Source organism: Euprymna scolopes, chromosome 13 (assembly GCF_053919585.1).
Source record: "Euprymna scolopes isolate OS-2025 chromosome 13, ASM5391958v1, whole genome shotgun sequence".
NCBI lineage: Eukaryota > Metazoa > Mollusca > Cephalopoda > Sepiida > Sepiolidae > Euprymna > Euprymna scolopes.
In genome coordinates this window covers 65,832,143-65,852,626 of record NC_136494.1, presented here as the reverse complement: position 1 = coordinate 65,852,626, position 20,484 = coordinate 65,832,143, and the positions used below count along the sequence as shown (strand labels likewise).

General features: G+C 32.7%; 1 protein-coding gene across 2 annotated transcripts in view; it reads right to left on the bottom strand.

The window, feature by feature from the left end:
* The window catches only part of LOC145292052 (syntaxin-6-like), a 627,569-nt gene that overhangs the window by 14,887 nt on the left and 592,198 nt on the right, over positions 1-20,484 (bottom strand). For both annotated transcript variants that reach the window (XM_080138080.1, XM_080138081.1), the window contains exon 7: positions 10,407-10,501. In XM_080138080.1, coding sequence (XP_079994206.1) covers positions 10,407-10,501 — 95 coding nt within the window. The remainder of the gene's footprint in view (positions 1-10,406; positions 10,502-20,484) is intronic.

The window sequence follows — 20,484 nt, the reverse complement described above, 5'->3', positions numbered from 1 at the left end:
TTCAGGCAGATGTCGACATCCTCCTACATACAGCACCTGGTATTCCCAAATGGTCACCCATCTTGTACTGACTGGCCATATCAATTAATGTTAGGTATATCCTTTGCTCCAACCCCCAAAATGGTATATCATAAAATGTAAAAAATAATAAAAAATGGTAATAAAGTGTTATGGGTTATAATATTCTCCATTCAATTCAAGCATTTTGAGGTTTTCCTACATTAAATCTAAATGAAATAATTATATTTCTTTGTAAATTTAGCTTAAAGTACTATTTCATGAAGATTTTTTGTCATTAGCCTTGAAAATGTTAATTTTTTCCAAAAACAATTTCGAATCATCAACCTAATTATTATTTTTGTGCACTACTTTCGTAAAATTTCATTTTCATTATTTTTCAAGAGAGATAATTTGCATGAAAAGTTATGGTTTAATGTTTACAGAATTCATAAAATGTCTATTGTCACTGCATACTGAGAATAACTACTTCACTTTGATCTTAGTAGAAAGACTGCAGAATGATAACAAGTGATTTTATGACTAGGCATTTTAAATGAATAATAACCGGAAATCTATAGTATCATCTTTAAATGAAAGAGCATAGTGTAGTATCAGTTCTGTTGTCATGAGACCTTCCTCCCTGAGATTACCTCTTCGATTTGTTAAGAGTGTAGGGGAATCCTCCCAGGTATTACACTCTCCTTCGGAAAAGGGGATAATGTAATATCTGCTCTATTGTCATGATATCATACTCACAGGCATTATCTTCTTTTATGGGAGAAACCTCCCAGGTATTACAAGTATAAACATGGTTCACAGAGATAGAACAGGATCACAGTAAGACTATATATATATAGTAAGTTATAAAATATATATGGCAATTAAGCTACACTGAATATTCCGCGTTTCATCCACTCTAAGACTCTTCAGGCTTATGCGCATACTGCCAGAGTGCCCCCCCAAAAAAGGGGCACTCTGGCAGTATCCAAATAAATAGTAATCGTCTCAGCATGAAGGGTTTCCGCTCAAGGACCAATTACAGAACAGATACTATGTGGCCCGAAGGCCAGGCAGTTGCATTCCAATAGTTTCGCTTTATTTATACGAAAAAGACATACAAACACTAGAGACGACGGCATGGTAGGAATTTTGTTTAACTCGATCCAAAAAAAGGAAACAAACAATGTCCGCAGGCAAATGCGAGATATTACGATCTGGGAAGTATGCGAAAACTTCTTGCGGAATCTAACGGATCAGAAAAACCTGATGCAAAATGTCTTTCGGGCACAAACACTCACGCCCATTTTGCCCTTTATATAATAGATTCTATCTTTTTATTCTTCTTTTTTCTCTTTAGTCCCTATACTCCCCCCCCCGTAGGAATCCTTACTTCTCACTTAAATAACATTAATGAATCTCTATAAACGATGATCATTCAAATCTCACTATCCCCCCTCTTTGTTTTGTTTTATTTATTTGTTTTTGTATATGTCTCATTCTCCTTATTTGTTTTTTTTTTTTTTCTTTATATATTCATCTTTATTTTTATTTATTTATTTTATTAGGAATTAAAAGAAAAATCATTAGTTTGACATTCATTTTACACGCTGGACTCTGATTTAAGGAATTAACTTCCACACTAACCTATCTCTGGCAAAGTCTTTCATTTTTCTTTCAAGACCATCCTTATCACTTCCTTTCATGTTTCACCTGAAACTGCCACTTCAAGTATTCTAAATCTACTAACAGAAGTTTCATCCATTCTTTCAAAGCATCCATACTATCGAAGTCTCTTGTTTGGCACACATCTCTCATGGGTTAAACAGAACTGAGAGGAAGAAGATATAAAGAAATACCAAGGTCTTATGTATGACATGAAAAGAAACTAACAGGACTCGTAGTTGAAAAATTAATAAATGAAAATTAAAAACTAAAATGGTTTATTGCATCCCGGGAGACGCTGGGTAGAGACAGTTAATTCACTTCATAATCAAATTGTTAGAAAATGGCGTCGTTTTTGGCCATTAACGTTCCAATGTAACTAACTGTTCATGCCAAAAAGAACAGTTGGAAATAAGTCATACGCCATCTACTATGACTACGCAATCCCTACAGCTACGTCGTACCTAGAAAAAGGAGCTATTGAACCGGAAATAGTTTTATGGGACAAAAAGGAAAAAGAAGCAACCTTAGTAGAAGTTAGTGTCCCCAATGATGCTGGATTAAACAGAGCTAATAGGGGAAGATAACGAAATGTACGACATGAGAAGAAACCGGAATCTTAGGAAAATCTCCATCAATCTAGTAATGATAGGAGTAACTGGACTTGTAAAAAAGGATTTCACAAACTACCTGGCAAATATACCCAGTGAATTAAGAGCAAATGTAATCTTCCTTATTGTTGTAATAAAAAAGAATTTGGTCATACAAAATATTACTTTCTGAGTATTTCTCACTTGGATCAGTCTTATATTTAAAATATAATGGACACTATTTCATAGAAATATTAATAAACTCATATTTGCTCTGTGTTAATCCTTCCACCCAAAAGTTTTTGCTATCTAGGGAAGTATCAAAAACATTTGTTCATTAAATATATTTCTCAGTCTGTGGAATTTCCATGGGTCCTGCTAGCATTAAATATTGGGCTTCATTTTAGATGTTTATCATACTTTTTTTTTAACTTTGACTTCTCATTGTACACCCTAACTGGCTGCATCTGTGTTAATGTTACAATTTCAAAGATGCTAAAGAAATTCCTATGAGAGATCCTTTCTCATTATTTGGCTGAAGTCAATCGGAAAATGGTTCAAATCACAGATGAATTCACTTAAAAGCTCATCCTTTTAAGGTTGCGACCAAAGTTATGCTCGAGTAATTTCCAAAGAAACGAACAACTAAAATAAATATGGATAAATGTGATGGAACAAGAAGATACATTGTGAGGATGAAAAGGATCAATAATGATGAGGCATCTGATAAATATTCAATTCGATTCAATATATCGGCAACAGATTAGCAAAGGGTCAGAGCCATGTAAAAGTGAGTTAGGGGAGCCGGGTGATGTACAGAGGTAATCATCCAAAGATCAACGGCCACGATGTATCCACTGCTGGCTTGAAACCTTTGAATGCCTGCAGGCCGACCATGGCTTCTGGCAGCTTATTCCACCACCCATCAACCTGAACCAAAAAAAAAAGAAAAAAGGAATCCCTCCAATGATTGCAATGTTCTTCTTAAATAGCTTTATTCTCTTTAATTTTACTCAAATTGAATGTAGTCTACTTTTCACATAAAAATGTTTCTAATAATTATATATATATATATATATATATATATATATAGTCATCCACATACAGTACTGTTTCGCTGTTTCACAGCTCATCAGTGCGGCTAGACAGGCAACTATATATATATATATATATATATATATATATATATATATATATATATATAAAAGTGTTGAGATGATTAATCAAGTTGGAATTGGGAATCAGAAAAAAATCAGAACTTTTCGGAGTTCTGGAATTGGAAAAATTTGTGCCTATTTTCCGATGCCAAAAACGATTCTTTTTATTGTCTCTTTTTAATTAAATTTTGTTTAAAATAATCTTTCATTGTTGGTAATAATGTTAAAACAATAAATATTTATTGATTTTAAACAACCAGTAAAAATAAAAATCTATAGATCAAGTGTAATTTTACATTTGAGAGAATGTTTGTACGTTTAACATGTATTTTTACAGAAATCGAGAAAAAGTAACTCTACAGTTAAATATTTAGAGATTTATAAAGAATTAGAATTGGTAAAAATATTGGAGCCAAGTACGCCTTAGGATCGAGTACTGTTGTCACGTCTGGGCAGGAGCTGCTTGAAGCACTCTATCCTGCCTTGAGAGTGTTCAAAACCAGCTTCATAATCTAGTCAGTGATGTCCTTTCCTCTTCCCTGCACCCTCTTTCCTGGAGAAAAGACGTTGCGGGCTTGTCTCTACTCTATTGTTATTTTCATGGCAAGTGCTCGACTGAGGTACAATCTATTGTCTCCCTTTGCTAATCTTTCACAAAATCACTTGTCTAACCAAAATCACTATCAATAAATTATCCCCACTCTCTATCGGTGCCTCAACCTAAACATGGATTTCATGAACAAAGCTTCTTTCCAAGAACTGCCCACCTGTAGAACTCTGTTCAACTGGCCTGCTTTCCAGCTGACTACAACATGGTCGTCTTTAAGTCCAACATAAACAAGTTCTTATTAAGCCGTCCCCGTAAATAATCTAATCATACCAAATTTTCACCACAAACGATTACTACGCTATTGTCACAATGACTACCATACACACATGAACCCTTATCCTCGAGTAGTCTCCGGGCCTTGATATGTTGTGACCCCTTTGTAAAAAAAAAAAAAAAAGTATCGATAATCGAAAAAATTTTATTAAAGCAGGAACAGTTTGATTTAGACCAAAGTTAACACCCTTATACAACCTAACATTACAAGTCATTTGAGAAGTTTTACTACAGCACAAGCAGAAGGGTCCGGTTTATAAAAAGAGTGGGTTCTTTGATAAGATGGTGCGCATTCAAAATAGATGTTTTTGTTTAAAGCACAATTGAACTATGATGCCTGATTTTTACATTTTAAACTTTAATTCAAGTCATGATATAAAAATCTATATAATACTAAAAGTCTATGGATCTTGTATGTTTGCAATCAGATTTCCGGTTTTCAACATCCGGTTGCGCATGCGTAAATAGCAACGTCTTCAATCCGTTATTCCAATTCCGGAATTTTTATATCGCTTTTAATACAAACAATTTCATTTAATTTGATCAAATAGTTATTTATATATACAAATAATACATAGATTCATAGATAATTATAATATATATTATAAAATCTATTTATCTATGAATCTATTAATAATATGAAATATTACCCTATACAATTTATGGAAAGAAAACACCTCTCACTTTCCCTCTAATAGATTTCAACACTCCTACTCCCTCTGTTTTCGTTACGTACGCGAGAAATAGTTACGTGTATGTGTGAGAGAGAGAAAAAGGTAGCGACGTAAAACTGGATAGAGATATCCCCCTTAACTAATGCAGACCTTTTTACTAGAGGGCGTTATTACAAAAAAATTTCTTTTTCTTCTTCCCATGTTTTTTAAAGTCGTCTGCTTACATTTCCAAACCGAAAGCTGAATCGGTAAATGCACACATTTCTATTACATTAAATAGTGTTTTCCTTTACACAATGGGTACTGAATGTTTGCTTAAATTAAATGAAAAAAGTTACATTTTATTTTCATTTTCTATTTAAAAAGCCATTATTAACATGTGGAGAGTGTTTTTTTTTATTATTCTGTACTTTCAACTAACAATTTCATTTAAAAGATGATATATCAAAATTTGAATTTAACTATAATAAGGATTATGATACCTGTTCAGTGCATAAGTATGACCAACCACTTATAATTCAGTAACTGTAATTTAAAAAAAAATAACAATTATAATAAACAGAACGACTCATAGAAATCTATCTATATTCTTTTTTCATTTTAATATACTTTCATAGAAATGCTTCTGTTATGTAAAAAAAAACTATTTTCTTTATGCCACAAGTGTCACGCTCATACATGAATTCCATAGCTAATATAACGTACTGACCCAACGGGTCACGGGTGGTCTAGTAATTTTATAAAAATCAACGGTAGGTTCTCTACAGTGCAATGTATTGTGGATTAAGTAACGTAGGGAGGCATGTGAAGCTTCCTCCCAGTGTACCATGGTGGGTCTCCAACTAGAGCAAGCAAATGGTCGATTTCAGTGATTTCAATAACAATAAAAGTATTGGAAGTGTAGAACATCTGTTGATCCTCATTCAATTCTGGACAACCTTGGGTCTCCTTGCTAATATCTAAATAAATAGTGTGGAAGTTGCACCCATTTCTCACATTAATGATAAGGTCTAAATGCCCTATTTCAACTTAATTCAACTTTACATAATCGATACATCATTTTTTTATATACTGACTAGCGGCGGGGAGGGCGATTTTCCCCGGTCGTAAAATACCCTTAATATGATATTTTAATTTGTCCAGATTTCGTATATTATTATTATAGAGTCGTGATTTCAAAAGTAAAAAAGAAAAGTATTTGAGTGCCATCAGCTAGAATCGAAACCGAAACTGTAGCATTCAAAGCTGGTGACGTTACCACTGTACCAACATGACATGCACATGCATAACAGGTCCGAACGGCACCATCCATAACAGGTGTCTATCCTCGTCGAACTGCACCCAATATGACAGGTGCTTTTTCGATCATACGTTGTTCCGTCACAAATTGGCCTATTGATCGTCTTCACACATTGTGTTTCCATGGTGGGGTGCTTCACCTCTCGACTGAATCGTCTCCTATTCCGTGTCGTCTCCAGGTTCATTAATCCCTTCATTGGTCTGGTCAGCTTGCTGCAAAATGAAGAGTCCTCACCACAAACAAACAGAACTCTGATTTATAACAATAACAAACTATTTATTAATTTGATAAGTTCACAACAGCTCCTGTCTAAATTGAGGTGACTGAGCAATGAGCGATATCTGACCAGACAAGTAAAGTCACAGATTTCCCATTAATACACGCTAGTTAACATCATAACATCAGGCCCTGAGCCCCCCATCCCCACCCCAGATCGAGGAGCGCCTGGCCAGCTCAGCCGTTCAGCTAGCTAGCTATCACTCAAATACTTTAGAATTCTTTTTTCTGAATTCAACCCCTTTCCCTTGCCTCTTCCTTGGAGAGTAATTAAAAACATCCTTTCTCTCTTCCTCTCAGAGCCTCTTCTTGTCTCAACCACTCAACACCTCTCCCTCTCTTTCCTGAGAAAGAGGGTGGTTGCTCACTGAGATCTATGGTAGTTTCCTGGGTTTCTTCACCCAGCACTATGTGCAGCCCTTATCAGCAATGCTCCTTCTAATACAAACATCTCCTCTGACATCTCGGAGATAATTCCAATTCTGTCCCCATTTTTGAGACAATATGTCATCTGGCTTGCATGTAACAAACCCATAATGACAGCTCGGTGATTGGTCCTATTTTGCTAGCTACGTTTTTGCATTTCTCTGCACTCCTCCACCCCATCCAGTCTGGTCAAACACCCTCCTCACTGCAACATGCACCTCGCTGCATGTATACATGACACCATAGTTTCACATATGAACTGATTAAAAATCAAAAATAAACTAAGATAAACGTACAAAATGTTTAATGATTTTTTTTCAATTTTGACCCATTTTTGACTCCTTAAAAACTATTTTAATCGGTTAAACACCCATAAAAGAATGGTCCATTAAAAATACAGTCATTTGAAGCCCCTAGCGCTGCTCGGAGGTGATATTAAAAATGTTTTCAGCGATTTCATCGCCACCAAAACGCAAGATTTTTATGTTACTGGCATAAATGCACTTGTTTTGTGTTGGCAAAAGTGTGTTAATTCTGACGATGCTTATTTCGATCCATAAGGTTTTACTTGAGCCAAGATATGTTTATCTGAGTTAAAAAGTTAAAAACCTGCAAGAACTTTCGTGTCACCCTGATAGATATGATAATTATAGAAATAATATTCCACATAAATGCCTTCCCCAAATTTAATTTTTTTTCTTTCCTGTCTTTGAGATATATATATATATATATATATATATATACACGTTAAAAGCATAAAGAGTAAAGTTACATTGGAACTTAAAAAAAAAAAAAAAAAAAAAATCCGGCATTATACAAAAATAAGGGTAAAAAGGACAACACTGATTTTATAAAGTGTCAGATCAGAAAAGGAATAAAACCTGGTGGTGGGGGAGAAAACAGAAAAGAACATGAAAAAAAAAAAAAATAAAATAAAATAAAAATAAAAAATAATTTTTTTTTTTTTAGTTTGAAAAATTAAATTTTTTTTTAATTTCAAAATTATTTTTTAAATTAAAGAGGATTTTAAAAATTAAAAAAATTTAAGCCAATATTTTCCTCAATGTCAAAACATAAAATGTTTTTGTTTTTTTCATCTCAAAATGTCTTTAAAAAAACTGAGAAATAAATATTATATATTATAAAGTATAAATAAAATCGGGCAAATTAAGTTGGTTGTTTTTGCTTTACGGCATATCAACCCTTTTCGGGTTATTTAATGCCGAATCCAAAGATTTTGAAGGAAATTTTTTTAATAGAGTATATTTGTTGTTTTCAAGCCGGTTTCTATTTAATCCATAGTTGGGACCCTAACAGGTACTACCACTCCGGGTCAGAATGGACCTGGGAGCAATGGTAATTAAAGGGTGGCTCCACACTCCCCAAAGCCCGCAAGCTGGGGCCTCACCACTGGATATAGTTTAAAGTCATATCCAGGACCGACAAATTAAGTACGGAAATAATAAGGGAAGAGCAAGAAAAAGAAAATTAATAATTAAAATCCAATCAAATTCTTGGAGGATAATCCAATGAGAAATAGGTTTAGTCCAAAATAAAATGAATCGAAAGTCAACATTCAGTACAATCATATGTAGAATAATCCACTAAATAATTTTCAATGCTTGTAATTGATCCGAGGAGGCACTAAAGAAGTAATGTAAAGTAATTTTTGCTCCTCTTAATTGGATAGAGCTTTATTTTGATAGCTTTGTCTTATTAAAAATTTATTTTTTCAGTTTGGTTTTATTACTAATACTACAGATGAGTATTGACTGAAGAGAGGTTGATATGGGTATCTAAAACGGTCCCTGATTATCAGGTTTTAAATCAATGGTACCAATGACTTATCTCATCTAAAACTTTCTGTACACAATATATATTGGATTAGGAATTAAATACAATTACAGATGCTTTGTCCAATAATGGGTATCCTTTAGATGTAATTGAAACCACCATTAAAAGGAAAAGAGCAGATTTTTTACGAACAAACCCCAATATGGTGGATAAATGTCCGGTTTATATTCGATTGCCGTGGTTGAGGAAAGTAAGTGAAAAATTCACCAAACAAATTAGTTCAACTGTTGAAGGATGTTATTTTGCTTCAAATGTTCGTGTTGTATATAAGACAAAACCATTAATGGATTCCAATAAAAAAAAGATGTTCTACCCCCCCCTCATCATATTAGTAATGTCATTTATTCATTTAAATGTGGTTGTGATGCCGACTACGTACGTCGAACATCTTTAAAATTGGTAAGTCGCATACAACATGTACCAAGCAAAATCAGGAATAGAACATTTCTACCTACCGACGCTGTAAACAACACCTATGGATCCGCTATTACGGAACACTTTATTAAATACCGGGATTGTGCAACGAACTTCAGCATCGACTCTTTCTCCGTATTGAGTCGAGCTCACTCTGTATATCATCTAAAAGTCTTGGAGACTGTTCACGTTCGCCTTAGGAAGCAGTCCCTTTGTAAGCAAAAGGACTGCTTGTTGGGTTTGAACGTGATCAGCCTCTAAATTCATCCCCATACGATTGCTCTTACTCCCATCTCTTTTTTAGATTTTATCATTAAGGAAAACAAATTACTAAAAAATAAACCCCTCGATTCCAATTTTGATGAGTGAGGGCGAAACATGTCAATTGACTCGTTTTGATTTTATTTATTTATTTTTTTTGTATTTCCCTACTTTTATTTTTTAGTCGCTATCCATTTTCCTTTTCTCCTCAATCTTTTATTTTTTTAATATAAAATGAATTCCGAAGGAATACGTCTTCCCTTCATGATTGCCTTAATAAAGTTTTGTAGCCCCCAAAAAATCATGAAATATATATATATATATATATATATATATATATATTTTATTCTTCTCGAGCGCTTAAGTATAAGTTACCTACTGAAATTAAAAAGACCACTCGGCAAATTGAAAAATTATCCATTAAGATTGGAAAAAAGAATAACTTCGTCGGGTTCAATCAGATGTGTCTGAATAATAGCCTGCTGCTAATATATATATATATATATATATATATATATAAACAGACACCCAAGAGAATATAATCCAAATGTTTTTTGTTTAAAATTTCTTCGACAGCTATCTTGTCCATATTAAATTATATTTTTCTTGTTTGTAAGCAAAAAAAAAAAAAAAAAAAAAAAAAAGTTCAGGTTTAATCAGAAACATCAATATTGGAAAATTAAGAATTTTCTAATATTGCCATTTCTAAGAGGTTGATAATCTCCATGGTGTCATTTAAAACCAAAATTTTAAGAAAATTCCAACTGACCGTGTGTGAAACCTGGGTACCTTTAACAAATGCGTGAATATATAATATACAACCATCACACACGTATACATATGGTAAAAATTCTTAGTCAAGAGTAAAAGAAAAAAGAAGAAATGATAATCTGTTGAGTGTTCACTTACCATTTGACATGTGTAACACTTTGGCCATCTTTTTCATTACGCTATCTAATCTGGAATCAGCATTCTCTAAATCTCTGTGAAAATCCTCCAACATCCTGGAAAAAAAAAGAATCGAAGAAAAAGTAAAAGAAAGTGGAACAAATCGATGATTTTAAATGAAGCAAAAAATTATATATATATATATATATATATACACACTCACATATGCACTAAGAAATTTTATTATATTCACACAAACATCAAAGGAAGAAAAAAAGAAAACTTATCCGCATTCCATTACCAAAATGTTCTGACGTGAATGTGAAAGAGTTGCTAAAAGCTGACAACATGACAACTTTTAGCCTGAAACTAAAAGGCCAAATATACCAGAATGAATGATACAGAAGTTCTATTTATGAAGCAAGAATGCAGACGGCGTTGAAATATTTACCATTTGTTCATTAACAAACCCGAGTCGAAGACTCATCAGTGGAACCGACAGGGCATATTTTATTTTAGATTCATATTGTTAGAGTTCCATGGAAATGCTATCAGAGGGCCCTATAACAAAAGCTACTTTGGTGTGCTTTTCCAGCCCAACCCTTACAGAGTCCAACCAATCCGACCAACTGCCTGATCATTTTTGCTTAAACGTCCACCCGACAATAATCAACTTAACATAGGTTATGAACGTACCATTCATAAACACCTTCTTTAACTGCACTGATAGCTGCTCTACATCTATTTGGCTATCCTTGTTCATCTCTAAGTAGGGGACCAAGCAGGTTCGCCTCATCATCCATCTTTTGATGTCTTATCACCAGCTTCACTTTCTTCAGTCATGCTATCAAATCTCTCACCAGTGAACGGTTTTATTATATCTCTGCTTTTGCATACATTCACTGCAATGTGCCACAGTAGATGGTTTTAGTTATAGCAATATTTCCAGTAGAAACGCAGTTCTAGTTCCACAAGAAAACACAGAACACTAGAAATGCACATCAGTCAGATAAAAAAAAAGAAAAAACATAAAAGTCGAATTGTGCTAACTGAACACACTAGCCCTAACACACAAACATTACCAGCTGTGTGGTTTCCAAAGCTTTATATAGATCATAATATTGCTCAATTTATTGGGCTTTTTACACTAAAGATGCCAACAACTTTACAGAGTTGCACATTTTTTGCCATTTCTTTGAAATCAAACAGTTCCAAATTTGCTTCTGCATACAGTCAGTGTCTCTTTGCAGTGGACACATCTCAGTCATGGTCATTTATCTCATGCTATCTACACACCGTCTCCATAAATTATTTACAAAGAAATTCAAGTATTATACAGCCTTTCAATCGGGGAGGAACTATTTTTCTTGTGAACTTGGCTTGAAGCTGTCATCTGGATACTTTTTTCTCAGGTTCCTGGCGACTCGCAGAAGGATGAGCACAAAAGGCAATTCATTTTAACCTAAAATATATTTTATTTACTTAACAAGGAATCCATTTTCTTAAGCATGAGTTGCATATGGCTGCTGTCAGAGAGAAGAGGAGAGGTATAAATGCTGCTATTTAGCAGAATCTCACATTACATTGTTTAATCACTAAAAGTATGATAGACGCTAATCTGACCATAAATCGTTCCATATCGCATAACTAAACTAACTAACCCGCTATCTACTAAATGATATGTGAACTTCGGATCAAACTGTTAATCATCTAACTCATAAAGTTATCTTGTCGGATTTTTAAAGTTAGACACAAATAGCAATTTTATTTTGCTTCAGTTTTCCTTCTGCAAATATTTATTCCACATAAGAAAACTGCTAAAGTGAAGATATTTTCCCTTACTCATTAAAACAGATTAAAAGGAAGTTAATGAGTGCAATTATACTCAGAGTTCAAGAAATAATTACATGTTTCACAAAATATTTTGATTACAAAATTTAAGTCAGTTAATTTTCGTTTCTTTGTAGACAACTCTTTTTTTTTTTTTTTTTTTTTACTCCTGGGTAATGCCAGATAAGACTACACACACACACACACACACACACACACACACACACACACACACACACATATATAGAGAGAAACATACATATAAACACACATATACATATACACAAACACATACAAAAATACTAAATGACTATCTTTTGTAAGCGAACTTTTTGTTTCTATACAATTTGTTAACATGATCAATCTATTGTAAAATTGTTCCAAAATATATCAAAATTTTATGTTAACAAAAGGTAGCAACTGAAATATTACGTAACCTCTTATTTAGATAAGAAATAAACAAGATAAATGACATCTGACGATTGTCTTTTTGTGGCATAAAACCCGGTGTAATGTTGAGACATCTGAGCCAGTTGCACCTTTAAGCATGGCACAAGTGGTGATGAAATGGCAGCGGACACAAGAAGTTGGAAGTCATTTTAACCTAAGCATAACGACGAAAAAATGAAATAATATCAGCTTTATGGCTTATATTAGGTATGGACAAAAATGGGCAGACAACCATATGGGGAGCTAGTTTTGAAAGCAGATTTATCATATTTTTTTGTAGGTTTCCGACTACTTTTTGATTGTATTTGAAAGATTAAGGACTAAACTTCATTTCCAAAAGGAAAAAAATATTTATACACGTGAAAAAAAATATTATGAAAACTGTTTTCACGGCGAGCTACTCAATTCAGCTAAATTTTGAAGTTAAATAAATTCATTGTAAAAATCCTTTTAGAGATAAATATTAGTTTTCTGGGTCTATTTCAAAGATAATTAACAAAGTAAAGCCCTACGATATTGAATTAAATAAAAAAAAAACCTTGTTTGTACAAAACATAAATTAATTAACCCAAAACCGAGTGATTTTGCCGTTCACAAAACACAACAAACTAAAGTTTTTTTAAACACGGAATATAAGGAGGCCCAAAATTTCAGCCAGTCGAAAGACTGTGAAAATGATGTCATGTAATTAAAAGGGAGGAAGGGATGTGATAATCACCGCCCCCCCCCCAGACGTGCATCAGTACATTCCTATTCTGAACGTTTGTATAAATTTTTCCATTTTTTAATTTAATTATTTTTCTATGTTCCTGTTTTTAAATTAATTTTTTTTAATTATTGTTCAATATTATATAACAAATATGTTACGCCGAAAGTTTCACATTCTTGCAAGCAAGGAAATTATTAAAATTTTTCATATAAAAATTATGCGAAACCTGTAATTAAAAAAAAAAAAAGTAGAAATATTTTTTGCAATTATAATTTTTTTGTATGAAAATGTTAAATAAACAATGCTTAATTCAATTATAATATCGGTAGTTCGAAAAATTCATTTTTCTTCAAGTTATATCGAATTCATTAATACAGACTTTAGGGGCTTTTTTCGCCATGTTCCTATAAAAATTATTTTATTTCATTGTTACAAATTACGATGCTTTATTTATATAAAAAAAGCAAAAATAAATTCTTGCGTATTTTATTTACTACAAAAAACCATAACTTTAGTAAAGGTATTTTTTGTTTAAACAAAATAATACATTTCCACTAAGATTTAAATAAAAATTCAGATTTATTACTAAACTACTGAATCGCTGTGAGTCCTGTTTGTTTGTCTACCCCTGTGATATTGGATGACGCCACAGAAGGATAACGTCATCAAAAGATGCGGAATAATCCAGAGGATGACGTCATATAATGATGACCTCATCCGTCTAATCAGAATAAGAAGGGGGAATTTTTATTTAGAAGAACAATTAGATCCTGGGGGTCTAATATAATAGTAAAACTTGAATAGTCTTAATTGTTTGCTTGCATATTGAATGTTTTAAATAGTAGAGGAGGGAGACGATAGTGGGAAGAGGGGAATAGAAAAGCATAAAATAAATAATGTAGATAAAGAAGAAAAAGAGAAGATCAGAGTAATAATGGTAGCAATCGCTCCGTCATAAGAGGGGGGAAATAAATAATGTGAATGAAGAGGAAAAAACTAGCAATAGCAGCAGGAGAATAAGAGGATGACAAACAAATCATGTAAAGTAAAAAATATTATTATTATTTTTTTTTTTTTACACAGGCATCCCCACATTATCAAGGCCAAGAGGCCACTCAAGGATAAGGGTTAAAGAGTGTACAGTAGAAATTGGACAATATAGTAATCATTAGTAATGAAAATTCGGTGGTAGTAGTAGTAGTAGTAGTAGTAGTAAAAGCAGATGCAACAGAAGGTAAAATAAATAAATGAATAATGTAAATAAAGAAGAGAAGAAAAATGTGAAAATTAAGAATATTATAAAAATGTTTCTGAATATTTTGGGGTGAGGGGTGAGGATTCATAATTCGTATTATTTGGATAGTTCAGACTATTGTCGTCATCTCAAGTATCATTTTCACAATGTTTTGGTTGGAGGTTACATCGATCGAAACGTTGTAAAAATAAGACTTGAGATGAGAACAATAGTCTGAACAATCCAAATAATATGAATTATAAAAATAGTAATACAAGGTTCACGGACGGGGGCAGAAGTACACAGCGAGTGGAGTGGGGGGTCAGATTATAGGGCAATGCTAGGTGTGACTTCTAGTACATATCTAAAGCAAAAAAAAAAAAAAAACGATGACAAAAGACATATTGTCCATAATCAGACATGTAAGAGTTTAGAGAATATTACATGTACTAAAGTGTATTATTTTATTGTCTCTAATAATTGGATATGAACGAGTTGTGTGGCTGGCAGACAAATAACAGAAACATAAAATGAAACAGAAATGAAGAAAATTTACTTAAGAAAAAAAATGTTGTTTTTTGTTTTTGTTTTAACAGTTTACACCCCCACCAACCTAAAGGAAAACTTATTTTCCGAGTCCATTGGAAATGTTGATTATAAAAAAAAAAAACTAATAAGAAAGTAGGAAATTAAGCAATAATAGTAATATTGGGAGGAAAAAATAAAGAAACCAAACAATCCTATATTAATAAAATCGTGTGACAATGTGATAAAAATGATCCGAGACAAAGAGGGATAAACAAAGACCTGACCAGAGATAGATTAGTTTGGAAGTCAATTTCTTAATGTCGTCCAATGCATGCTAGTACGTAAAATGGATAGGTGTTAAACGAAATATGATAATTATGTCCTTTCTTTGTTGCACAGATTTAACAACAAATGCCTAATACACTGATGAGTCTTGCAACGTTGAAACAGCTGTTTGTGAAAATCTATTACATATATATAACTAGCATATATATTAATTTATTTTTATTTCAGACTATTATTCTCATCTTTATTAGTTGTTGTTTTCATCTTTATTGGTTGTTGTTTTTCACGACGTTTCAGCCAACTATTCCTTTGTCCTTCGTCAGGTGGTAACCACGATGGATAGGAACTTTGAATCTCCTAACTACATTCTCAGCAATCACTGCCATCCGTAGTTATTGTCGTCTCACCACGTTTTGGCCAAGTAAAACTCTGGCACGCTTTGGGTAGGATTGAAACCGCTATCTTCAGACAATGTCCATCTGGAACCGTAGAGATTCAACGTCTCTATCAACGTCTTCGGGGCCCGTGGCGCAGTTGATAGAGACGTTGAATCTCTACGGTTCCAGATGGACATTGTCTGAAGATAGCAGTTTCAATCCTACCCAAAGCGTGCCAGAGGTTTACTCGGCCAAAACGTGGTGAGACGACAATAACTACGGATGGCAGTGATTGCTGAGAATGCAGTTAGGAGATTCGAAGTTCCTATCCGTCGCGGTTACCACCTGCCGAAGGCCAGAGGAATAGTTAGCCGAAACGTCGTGAAAAACAGCAACCAATAAAGATGAAAACAACTAATAAAGATAAGAATAATAGTCCGAAATAAAAATAAATTAATATATATAATGCTCATCTCAAAAATGAATTCCAATTAAGGAATAATATATAACTAGCATATATGTTTGTGAAAAACTAATATATATATATATATATATATATATATATATATATATATAGCTAGCATATATGTTTGTGAAAAACTAATATATATATATATATATATATAGCTAGCATATATGTTTGTGAAAAACTAATATATATATACATATATATAACTAGCAGGCCACCTGATGTTGCCCAGTCATAAAATACTTAAATATAATATTTTAATTTATGCAAATTTCGTATTTATTATTATAAATATCTCTATTGATTATATTGTACCCAATATATAATAGTGGCCACCCAGCATTTCCGGGTCATAAAATATGCTTAAATATGATATTTTAATTTATGCATATTTCGTATTTATTATTACAGAGTCAATTTTCTATTGATTATTATATTATGATATTGTACCCAATATATATAGTAGTGATTTGCAAAGTTAAAAAAAAAATAAAAAATAAAAAGATTAAACCAAAACATAGTTCTTCAGCCTTATTCGTTTCACTCTGAACCATATCCATACATAAATAAAAATTAAAATAATCATGTTTAACCTATAAATGTATATTTGCACATGTATAGACGAGCACTTTAAGTCTATTTATGCCTGCCAAGTTCCAATATTTTTTCAATTTTGACCCCTTTGCAGCTATTATTGCCGACTAAAGACCAAATAATTTTTTTTCTATGGATCTGAATTCTCTATATATCAAATTTCAAGTCTATTGACCAAAAATGGTGAAGTTTGATAAAGACTGTTTCTCCTACAGATAAGGTCACTATATATGTATATATAACTAGCCTGGCATTGCCAGGGAATTCATCGTAAGTGATGAAAATTCAATTCAATGGCTAAGTCCAAGCTACAAAAATAAAAGAAGAATACAAACCGTGTCATATGTACATATGGCTTTACTTCAATGTTTATGTAAAAAAAAAAAAAAAAAAAAAAAAAAAAAAAAGCGAGTTTTAATAATTGTGTTTTAGGGGGAAAGAAGTCTGTGGTCGAACCCTGACGTGTGCATGTGTCAGAATTAAAAAAAAAAAAGGATACCAACCTTGCCATATCTAGATAAAAGTTTCAAATTTACTTCAATGTTCACTTAACAAAGAAAGTGTTTGAATAATTGTTTTGTTTTGTTTTTGTTTTTTTTTTTGGAAAGGGGATAGGAAATGGCGTGGTCAAACCCCGTTGTGTGTGTATTTTAATTAAAAGAAAAACGATGCTATATCTAGATATGATTTTTAAGTTTAATTCAATATTACGTTTTTGTTGAGAGAGGGGGGAGCAAAAAGTATTGTGTCTGAAACTAGCTGGTGTGTGCACGTCTGAAGGAAGGAAAAAATACAAACCGTGCTATATGTAGATATGATGTTCAAGTTTAATTCAATGTTTACATAAAAAAAGTGTATTCAAATAATAAAAAAGGAACGTTTAGAACAAAATACTGTTATGGTTGTAATATTACTACTGCTAAAATATTAATAGTAATATTACTATTATCACTATTAATAAGAATAATAAATAAAAAATGCATTTAAATAATTGTTTTCTTTTGTGTGTCTTGTTTTCGGACATCAATAGATCAATATAGAAATGGCTATTTATTAATTTCACAAACAACTGGTGCTTTTTAGGTCATAAACGGAAAATGCTTCTAGTTTTATAAACTTTTGGGACAAAAATTTGTAGTGAAAATATGAATATCATTCCAAAAATAATGCATCCTATTTTTGAACTAAAAAAAAAAAAAAGAAGTTAAACAACAAAAAGGATAGTGGTACTATTATAACGAGTGACTGGGCTCCAGAATTTATTCTTCTACATAGCAGACACCATTCTCAATACATTTTTGTCAGGAATGAGGTGGTAGCTGTGCATGGGCATCTGGAGTGCACTTTGTCACACATCTGTCATCACTTTGAAATCAACGAACCCATCTAATTGTGCTGATAATCAACTGCATTGGCTTCGTAAACATTCAACAGATGCCAGTCAATGTTGATCAGTTAGATATTTTTCTGCATGGAGGAATTTAATTGCTTCTAACACACGTCCATGACAAGAGTTGCTTTCTTAGAGTCTGACACCGTCAATATCTGTAACAGGGAGATGAAATTTCAGGTCATGAATGCATAAGTTCAGTCATCATAACAATACAATTTGCAATCTATTCTGATCCATTTGAGCATAATAAAAAATATCAAAGGCATTATTTTTGGAACATTCCTCGTATTTTAGTTTCTAACAAAAAATATGGTAAAAGGAAGACAAATTGGCTAGAATTGAATACATTGCTATCAAGGTCTAACTTTAAGAATTCAATCAGCTTAATTTTATACACTAGAATGTGTGTTGCACGAAGAGAAATGATATGAGTGGTATGATTGATGTGTTAGTTTTGGAGAATTCAGAGGAAGATTAAATCTGTGCAGAACAGAGGATTTTGATAGTATGACCATGTTGAAAGAATGAGAGTTCTTGGATCAGTAGATGTAGAACAGTTGAGGTAGCAGAGTTCGTTCACATGGTTGATTGGTTATTTCTGTTTTATGGCATATCAACCCTTTTCAAATTATGTAATGCCGAACCAGTGATTTTGAAGAAAATGTTTGATAGAATATATTTGTTTTTTTTTGTAAGTTGGTTTCTATTTAACCCATAATTGGGACCCTAACAGGTACTACCACTCCGGATCAGAGTGGACCTGGGAGTAATAGCAATTAAGGGGTGGCTTCACACTCCCCAAAGCACACAAGCTGGGCCTCACCATCGAATATAGTTTAAGGTCATATCCAGGACCTCATTCACATGGAAAAAATGCAATGAAGTGATAAATATAGACGTGAGAGAAAGAAGGATAAATAAAGACCTGGCCAGAAGTGAGTTAGTTTAGAAGTACATTTCTTAAAATCGTTTAACACATGCCAGCATGTAAAATCAATGTAAAACCGATGATGATGATGATGATGATGATGATGATGAAGAAAGAAAAAAGAAAGAAAGATTAAAAAAATCTAATTGTTTCTTAGATTAAGTTTATTAAATCTTCCTTGGCAATACATTTCTAGAAGAGATATTAAAAAAAAAAAAAATCCACGCTCAGAAATCCCATTATTTTTAATATCTTAATCAAATCTTCCTTCAATTTTCCTTCCCTCCTCCTTAGCAACAAATCCTTAGCAGCAAATCCCTTTTATTCAAAAAGATATTCTATGTTGGGGAACATGTTAAACAGTTGACAACCAAGACGATGACGAGATTGTAAATGCTTTACCTAGAAAGAGCAGTTTAAAAGACGAAATATGTTCTCATTTGGACAGGGGAGGATGAGAGAAAGACCTAATTCTAGCATGCACCTTCATCAACAGGAATCCTTTCGAGGAAAAAAATAAATAAATAAAAATAAATAAAAAGATGAAACCAAAACATATAGTTCTCCAGCCTTATTCATTGCACTCTGAACCATATCCATGCATAAATAAAAATTAAAATAATCACGTTTAACCTATAAATGTATATTTGCACATGCATAGACGATCACTTTAAGTCTATTTATGCCTGCCAAGTTCCAATATTTTTTGCAATTTTGACCCCTTAGCAGCTAGTATTGACATCTAAAGACCAAATAAATTTTTTTTTCCATGAGTCCGAATTCTCTATATATCAATTTTCAAGCCTGTTGACCAAAATTTAGAAGTTTGGTAGAGCCTGCTTATCATACAGATAAGGTCTATATATATATATATATATATATATATATATATATATAAAAACTAGCCTACCTGTAGCCATTATCTTTGCAGACAACTTACAGAAAATGTACTATTGTTGCTTTCATTGTAACAAAAAAAAAAAAACTCTCTGTGTTTCTATGCTGTGATAATGCCTACCATATCCAGTTTTCAAGTCGCCTCGGACAAATATTCAGAGTGTATAGAGATGTACACGTTTTTTTTTTGTTTTTAAACATAATTCCCCTAAATCGCCATTGTTTGATTCCAGTGGCAAAGAGTAATTCAGAACAACTAAAAACAATGCCGAAATAAGCAGAGATAGCATACAGCACTTGGTGTTCTCAAAAATAACCCATTTTAGAATTGATCAAGTTCAACATTGCTCAACTTTGGTGATCTAACAGGGAACCAGCATGTAACTGTGATATATGCTGGACATG